A 9482-nucleotide genomic window follows, 5' to 3' on the forward strand; every position below is an offset into this window, starting at 1 on the left:
AACTGATCTGATGGCTGAGAACGGAGGCGCTTTTGTGTGTAGAAAATGAGGTTGTGCGCACCATTCTTCGCGGCTTCCTTGCGTAATTTCTCCCGGCTTTTCACTACTTTTCTGCTCTTTTCGCTCCGCGACTCATCCGAACTTTATTTATTACCTAAAAATGCAAAATTAATTAATAAAAATATTTATTCTTGAAAACAATAAAAATACAGAATATGGGATAAAATGTAGAATTAATGCATAAAAGATGAGTTAAATGCCAACAAAAAGGGATAAATATATACAATATTTGGCATTCATCAATACTCCACTGTTCTTTAAACCCATGCCACACAAAAGATTTTTTGTAAGCAGCGCCTTTAAAACGAGCATTAATAAAGTTACCAAAAACCTAGTTTTCAATCATCGTCTTCCATGTCATTTTCATAAGAAAATCATTATCTAGGCTTTTCATAGACTTAATTCCTAGACCACCTTGATTCTCAGGGAGAAACACCTTGTCCCAAGCCACGGAGTTGTGATGAATCGTGTTAATATCACCAGACCACACAAAATTGTGAATCCACTTCTCATGAGTTTTAATACAAGATATAGGCCACCTGTAAACATGAAAGATATACAGAGCAGAGCTAGTTGTCACAGTTTTAACAAGCCCGACTCTCCCCATCATAGATAAAGACTTACCCTTCTGATCCGCAAATTTAAGCTTGATTTTGTCCATAATCTCATTAAAATGAGAATTCCTTGGTTTACCTTGAAAAAAATGGAACTCCAAGATAACAAAAAGGTAGAGTACCCATCGGTATATTATAAGAAGCAATAATATTAGAGATTCTATCAGAAATGTGCTTACTTGAATAGATTGTGCATTTAGCTGCACTAATAAACTGACCAGAGTTATTACCATATTCTTCAAAAATATTCATAAGAGCTTGCACATCTCGCTTAGTACCTCTATAAAAAACCATGATGTCATCTGCGTAAAGTACATGAGAAGGAGAAATCGTACCTCTCGGAGAGGAGATGTGATGCACCAGACCTTGCTTAAAAGCATTAGAAATTGCACAGATTAAGACATCCTCAGCCAAACAAAAAAGAATGGGAGATACAGGGTCACCCCGATGGACTCCTCTAATGCACCCAAAGTAATCCATAGCCTTTTCATTTACCACAATAGACATCCTAGCTGAGTGAAGAATAGTACGAATCCACCCAACAAATTTTTCACAAAAACCATAGCCCACTAGCGATTAAAGAAGAAGCTCCCAATTAAGAGTATCAAAAGCTTTACGATATCAAAATTGAGAGCAAGATTGCCTCCAAAAGTCTTGTAATCAAGCACATTGATAGCCTCAGAAGTAATGCCAATACAGTCAAAAATACTTCTGTTTTCAAGAAAATCTCTTTGCTGTGGAGAAATAATTTTAGAAGCAATAGGTTAGACGAGTGGCCAAAATCTTACCAGTAATTTTGAAATGGAAGTTTCCCATAGCAATTGGACGAAACTTTTCAATAACATCAGCCCCAGGATCTTTAGGAATGATAATAACATGACTAGGGTTGGCATTAGGAATGAGCCAGCCATTTTGAAAGAAAAATTGTACTGAATTAATCACATCAGTACCTACTGTATCCCAGAAAGAAGTGAAGAAGGTACCACTAAAACCATCAGGTCCAGGAGCTCCATTAGCATTCATGTCACCCACATCAGCTTTAATTTCTAACATATCAGGTCTGGCAGTGAGAAAATTATTGTCAGCTTGAGACACCGTACTTTGAATATTTCTGGATATAAAATTAGTAGAGGGACTCACTGTGTTACTAGCATACATTTCCTAGAAATAAGAAACCACATGATTAGAGACTTCATCATGAGAAACTAATAAATCTCCATCAGCCTTAAGATGAATAAGTTTATTAGTAGCAGCTCTAATTTTCGCATAAGTATGAAAAAATTTAGTGCAAGCATCACCATCCTTCACCCAGTTGAGTCTATATTTATCTCTCCAAAAATCTTTCTAAATTTTAAGAGCATCAACAAGTTTATTTGAAGCTTCAACTTCTACAAAATGCAGCTCATCGGAGTATCCCTCATCAGCAATTCTCTGTTGAATACTTTCAAGAGCATGAGTAACATTATTAACATTTAATTGAATATCCCCAAAGACCTCTTTGTTCCAAGTTTTTAACACCGACTTCAGAAACTTCAGCTTTTAAATAAGCACATACATAGGACAACCAAAGAACTACTGTTGCCATGCATTTAATACAACGTCTCTTAGGCCATAGGGGTTCAACCAAGCACTATGGAATTTGAAAGAGGAAGCAAAAGTCTTGTCACCCTTATAAGCCTCAAACAGTAAAGGATGATGATCAGATTTTACACGAGCAAGAGTACGGCACACCGAAGAATCCCAGGATAGAAGCCATTTCTCATTACAAATAACTATGTCTAGACGAAGCTCGGTATGATATCTTCCTTTACGGCTATTAGTCCAGGTGTAGGAAGCACTTCTAGTATCTGGATAATGAAGATCATTCGTTTCCGAAAAGGCCAAGAAATCATCATAAGAAGCTTTAGTAGGAGGAGGACCACTAGATTTCTCATGAGCACCTAGAACTACATTAAAATCTCCAATGATGCACCAAAGACCATGAAGAATGGATATTAAATCCGTCATATCTAACCACAAATCTCTACGAGTGAGATAAGAAGTGGAAGCATAAACACCAGCAATGTAATATCTCATGTCACCCAAACTTACTTCGCAAGAAATCATCTGCATGGAATTTTACGCAACCGCGATATTAATAAGTCTAGCACACAGACACCATAAATTCGACTATTGAGCACCTCTATCATTAACTGCAACTAACTTCAAGTCAAGGTTAGACCAGAAGCTATTAGGAATTGAACAAAAATCTACCCAGGTTTCAGCAATAAATACAAAATCCGGAGAAAATTTACGACAATGATTAGAAAAGATTAGTTGCGTGTCAGTGTTTCCAAATCCACACAAGTTCTAATAGAGAGTTCTCATTGAGAGAGCTTGTACCACTCCTTGGACGCATATTCCAAGGTTTAGTTTGTGATTCTGCCATAAAAACTTTTTTGGCTTTTTATCGAGCACGTTTTTTCTGAGATTTAGTAAGAACTGCTTCAAAAGGGGGATCGTAGGCATTCTCATCTTCAAGAGTGTCAACGTTTATAGCATCGTATACATTATCATCTTACTGGTGAGATAGGGGAATATTTGAGTTATCAATATTATTATCTGGTGGAATATCAACACCAGGCCCATTCAAAACATTCATTCCTAAGTGAGTCTCAATATTACATGGCATAGTAACTTCGACTGTTCTATTAGTAACACCCACATCTGAAACAGATTTATCAACATCATTCCCAGAGGCTGGGAGAGACTCTTTACCACTAGACTGTGTAACCTCGACAACGCTAGCAGTTAGCTCAGGAACTACAGGGGGAATACTCGATGGATTCACAACACTATTAGTATCACCCTTAGTTGCTGAATTAGTCTTCTTAGGGACATAATGAGTTTTCTTATTATTAGTAGCATCCTTGCTCGGCTCATTAACATTAACTTCTTTTTGTTTCTTCTTCTTACAGGAACCTTCCTCATGACCTATTGTTTTACAAAAGTAACAATAGGATGGAATTTTTTTCATAGTCAACTGAGACAAAAAATGAATAAGCATTCCTCTCAACAAGAACTTCATAAAGTAATGGTTTTGCTTGATCAGTCTCTACCAAAACTCTCGCATATAAACCAAAACTTCTTGTTAATGTAGCCTTATCAATGTATAAAGGATCACATAAAGTACTTGAGATCTCAAACAAAGTTTTAGATCTCCAGTATTCATAACTTAAATCATAAATGTGAACCCAAACCTGAGCTAGGGTTTGATGTTGCTTATAGGGATTAAAATCTGGGATCCATTTACGAAAATGAAAAATTCCAGGCTTGATATTGCATGCTCCTGCAGAACGAACATAAGTGACATCTTCCTCACAAGAAAACTTGAAGCAAAAGAACCTTTACCAAATGGAGAAATAAACCAAGGTTAAGATTCCATGGTTGTTTTAGCTTGTCATGAATCTCTGGATCTTCATTGGTGTCGTACCCTTAGGCAAAACCAACCTACCAATTAAAAAATTCTTACAATCTTGCACTCCCAGTTGATATTCATCCTCAGATATACGAATTAAAACATGAGATCCATTAAAGCAAGGTTGGCCAGCTTGGATGAATCAAAATCTAACGATTTAAATGACGAAACTAGACTAGCATAAGATTTACGCTTAGCATTCTCATAAGTAGAAACATTATCATTAGGGTTTACGATATTATTATTAGGGTTTATAATAGTGTCTTGTGTTGTGACAACATTACTTGTATCATTAGAAAGATAAAGAAAAGACCAAGGACATATAAGTGTAGATTTCACAGATTGTGATGAAGAAGAAGAAGAACGATTCGCCATGAGAGAATTTTTTTCATGGAGAGTTTTTTCGGAGTAATGACTCGCTCAGAAACTAACCTCGAAGAAATCAGCAACGAGAACTTCGAAGGAAGCTAATAGGATAGTATTCCAGAATAGTTTCCAGTTTTATATGCTTTAATTACCAGCAACTTAAATGCATATCTCTAGAAAATAAAAATTGGTAATGTGCATTTACTAATTGGAGATTTTCTATTGAGAGATTTCGGAAAATATTGGACAAAGCATTTTCAGGAATTATGAAAACCGATTTGGGCATTTATTGCATATCTTGAAAATATTCGGTTTTGAAAATTCCTTGGTGTCCAAACATCCTTGGTCTATAAATACCCAAGTTTGCATTCCTAACAAACTATCCTAAGAGCCAGAAAAACTTCATCTTTTTGTTGTTTCTGGTGGAGCCGTCTATCCGGAGAGGAAAGTACCCTAATTAGGCGAAATCTCTTACGACCGCTCGTTTAAAGACTTATGTGGGATCAAGAAGCTCTACGAGTACCGTTGGTGGCAAACTAGATAATTGAAGTTTATTTTAGTTTTTAATTGATTTAATTGACTAACGGTTTTTGAACTTTGATTGCTCCTAGTTTGTTTATTCTTGAGAATCTTCTCTTCTGATATAAGATTCACTCAAACTAGATCGAAGTGTCGACGGGATCTTTAGAACTGTTTGTAGATCTAAAGACATCTTGTGATAATCCATTGTTAACATAATTCGTTATGTGTTTGATTGATATCAAGAGATTCAAGTGGTGTTGTGCAGGTGTTTATTGAAGATTAAAGAAGATTTAAAGACAAAGAAGATTTCTTATTTGGTTTCTATATCTTTGGGTGTGCACAAACCTTGATCGGCCTGGATCCAATTAGAATCAGATTTATTCGATTGATTAGTTGTGTAATATCGACATCACCTTATAGTTTCTTTTTGGAATCTATATTGATTGATTGCAAATCTAAACTCTTCTACTTCGGTAGTTGTTGGATATATTGATCGAACTAGGCAAATGAGTTTATTAGTTAACCGGAAGAGCGTTTTCATATGACTTGACATATGTTGATCTGAAAGAATCAAGAGAGTTGTTACCAAACAGATTTGATGTTCCTTTACTATTTGTAATACGATCCAAAGGAATTGTTCCAGTGCGTGCACTTATTGAATGTCGGAAGCGCAGGGATACTGAAGAAACTAAGTGAACTAGGTTTAGTTGCTTGGTCTCAACTATACGAAGTTGGTTTAGATTTTTTATAACGGCTTAATTCTGAGAGTATTCAATTCTGGACTAGGTCCCGGGGTTTTTCTGCATTTTCCGATTCCTCGTTAACAAAATATTGTTATGTCTTTTATTTTTCTATTTCCGCAACTATAATTGTTTATTATAATTAAAATTAAAATACAAAAACGTTAGCTACATATTACTTGATAGTGATCCTATAGTGTTTGGTTAAGTCCGAACCTATTATCAAGTAATCACACTTTGATTGTTGTATTGTCTCGATATCTAGTTTCGCCAACATACGATTTAGATTATTGTGAGGTGATTGATAATTGTGAGTTGTTCTTCGGGAATATAAGTCTGGTTTATCAATTGGTTCATGTTCACCTTGATTTATCAAAAGACGGAACAAAAACTCTTGGGTATTTCTGTGTGAGACAGATTTATTCATTTCTATAGACTTTTCTGTGTGAGACATATTTGTTTATCAAGTCTTCGACTTTGGGTCGTACCAACTCTTGGTTGTGGGTGAGATCGGATAATGGAATCAAGTACGTAGTATCCTGATGGGATCAGAGAGGTAAGGAGCGCAATTGTACCTTGAATCAGTGTGAGATTGATTAGGGTTCAACTATAGTCCAATCTGAAGTTAATTAGTAGTAGTTTAGTGTTTGTAGCGGATTAATATACTGTGATGTTCAAACTGGACTAGGTCCCGGTATTTTTCTGCATTTGCGGTTTCCTCGTTAACAAAATTCTGGTGTCTGTGTTATTTCTTTTCCGCATTATATTTTGTTATATAATTGATATATCACGGGTTGTGCGTTAGATCAGTCAATCAGAGTATTCAACCATTGGTTGTTGATTTACATTGATTGACACTTGGATATTGGTCTTTGGTACCATCCAAGTTATCTCTCTTATATTTAATTAGACTCGCATATTTCTATTTGCTTGAGTAATAATTAAATCGAGAGATCGAGATATTACACTCTTTGATATACTTTGTTCTAGATTGAATCTGACTGTCTAGTTGATTCTATAGAAATTTTATTGGAGTAAGTCCTCTCATATTGCCAAACGAATTGTTGAGTGTGGTTGTTAGACCCCTGCATTTTCAGTTGGTATCAGAGCAAGCAAACACGTTAAAGACCTTATAAGTTTGTGTTTGTAGCGATCTGAGGATGGACGATATTGATGCGCGTCGTTTACACAACAAATTAATTACTTCTTTCCACCCTATTAACAAGTAATATAATGGTAAGGAGTTCGTTCCCACGAAGAGCAAGGAGACTTTAGTTGTTATAAGTAGCCGAAAAGGGGGGTGGGGTGTTTTAGATTTTTAATCAAAATAACTAACAAAAGAAAAATAAAAATATTTTGTTGTAAACAATAAGAGGAAAGATGATTAGGGAATCCTTCGCCGTCACTGAAACGAAACTTAATTAAATACAAGTTTATCTATTGTTGAATTTATATTGTTACCAACCGTAGAATAGCAATAAGATCTGCTATCCCCCGGATTCCTGTTGTCGCTAGATACGGAAGCGCTCGACTACCAGTTTCTATCCAATTAACCCACCAAGAATAAGCTCTCAAGGTGTAAATTAATCGGATGCTTCACACTCTGTGAATCAGGTTGATCCTAGCATCAGATGCATAGGCTCGGCCCGCTTACTAGTGTTATCTTTATACACAATTGCTTAACAGAATCTCTCTGTCAGCTCTTGCGATTTACTACTTGTGTATAGAGATGATGTGACAATTACACGTATCACACAACCCTAAACTAGTAGAAGAAATATTGATTGGTTGGTTAAATTGATCACTTTAAATAACCCCTCAATATTTTTAAACATTAAAAATAATAAAGATAATCAACAAATAAATAAAACTTGAAATAAACTTAGTTTAAGAAATTAAAGCTTCATTGTTCAGGACTTTGAAATCATCCCTAATCAAAAAGAAGTTTAGCTAGACATAGCTAAAAAGTACTCAGAAATAAATAAAAGAAAAAGAAAGAAATTGTATTAAAAACAAAAGCTCACAATCAGATCCAGAACAAAAGCTTTCTTTCTCTCTTGTCTTGTAGCTAGAGAAAATAATAAAAGAAGAAGGGTAATTTTCGTTGGGTTTTGGTCCCCTATTTATAGTCTCCAAATACCCTACCGATCCACAATTATAGTACAAGATAGAGGTGCAAGGTCGGTGAGCTTATCTAAAGCGGAGATTCGTTATAGCAGACCATAATTTAGTGAGGTGCGCACGCCTTATGATTTGTTCGATCTTCTGAGAACGCTTTGTATCCTTATATCTACCGTTGATCTATCTAGTCTCGATGCTCCATAGTACATACAATCATCACCTTCCTCCAACACGCGTCAGAGCTACTGCAGAATGGTCCCACCTCACATCTTCACGTGCTCTGCTCTCCCATTCCTTTTCCAATTTGAACGACTGCTGGGATTCCATCAAAGCACACGTGGGTCCCATGGTGACGTCATCTAACAACTCTTTCCTTAGAGCAAGTCTTATAGTGGAATGCATCCATCTTCCATCTTTCACGCCACCTCAGCACTTGGAACTGTGGATGGAAGCGCAAGTGTAATGGTGGAATAGTAAAAATGCTATTCTTAATGGAGCTAAAAAAACGCAATTAAGAATGGAGTTTTTTTTTTCAGCCGCTAGATTTCAACAACTCATTTTAAATCTACGGATAAAAAAAACGCAATTCTTAATTGCGTTTTTTTAGCTCTATTCTTAATTGCGTTTAACGCTATTCTTATTGGCGTTCAGATGGATTCCAAGAACCCTTCCACGAAACCGTGGAACCTTGCTTGGATTTTTTGTGGAAGACCCCAACTTGGAAGCCACTAGACTTGACATTCCATGGTTTTTCCACACTTGGAATAGTTTGGATTCCACCATAAGACTTGCTCTTACTTCTTCTCTTCTTTTGGATTTCACCATAAGACTTGCTCTTACTTGGAATAGTTTGGATTCCACCATAACTCGATCTCTCCATTTCTGGCATGAATCACAACTCCATTCTCCATCATTCACGACTGCCATCTTTATCTCCACAACTTCATTATCATCTCAACCAACAACAACAAACTGGACTCGGCTCTGTAACTAACTACCAATATCGACCATTATTCTTCTTCTTTGTTCTTAGAACTCAATCCATCTCTTGGTTCATCTCTAGCTCGATTCTCATCAATCTATTTCGTCAACAGCAACAACATTGCTTATCCATCTCCTCTCCGGCATCATCATCACTGTTGTAAACACCACGAGCTTCTCCATTATGCCAAACTCGACTGCAACAATCTTTGTACTGACTTCGTAACCTTGCAATCTTCTTCATCGTTGAGAAGCCATGGCAGCAGCAAGAACCATCTTGTCATCACTGCCACTAGCCACCACGACTGATTTATTGAAATCAGACAACAACCTATGTTTCCTAATACCTTCAGTAACCTAATGACCCATTCGATAATCACTTCAAATCAGTTACCATCGTGATCATGATGATCAATCACGAGTAACAGCAGCCGTCGATTTTGTCCGGTTTTGAACTAATGAAGACGAAGTGCCCTGAGTAAATAGGATGGGTGCCTTCAATGGATTTTGAATTCCTGCCTCCCTCTTTGTAGAAGACTGAACTGTCTTTAGCAGTTCCCTTGAACTTGACTAACCCTTAACAGGAATGCGCCCCTTAACGAATGGTGAGGGTGCCAATAG

At 36.5% G+C, this 9482-nt stretch overlaps 1 protein-coding gene across 1 annotated transcript; it reads right to left on the reverse strand.

Moving 5' to 3' along the window:
- Positions 1 to 391: 391 nt before the first annotated feature.
- LOC113305700 lies at positions 392 to 1832 on the reverse strand. The gene is made up of 3 exons (XM_026554713.1): positions 1463 to 1832; positions 754 to 1243; positions 392 to 599 (listed from the first exon to the last, which is right to left on the reverse strand). Exons 1-3 carry the CDS (start codon positions 1830 to 1832, stop codon positions 392 to 394), a joined length of 1068 nt encoding a protein of 355 aa, XP_026410498.1.
- Between the last annotated feature and the right edge of the window lie 7650 nt (positions 1833 to 9482).

Source organism: Papaver somniferum, chromosome 8, assembly GCF_003573695.1.
Source record: "Papaver somniferum cultivar HN1 chromosome 8, ASM357369v1, whole genome shotgun sequence".
NCBI lineage: Eukaryota > Viridiplantae > Streptophyta > Magnoliopsida > Ranunculales > Papaveraceae > Papaver > Papaver somniferum.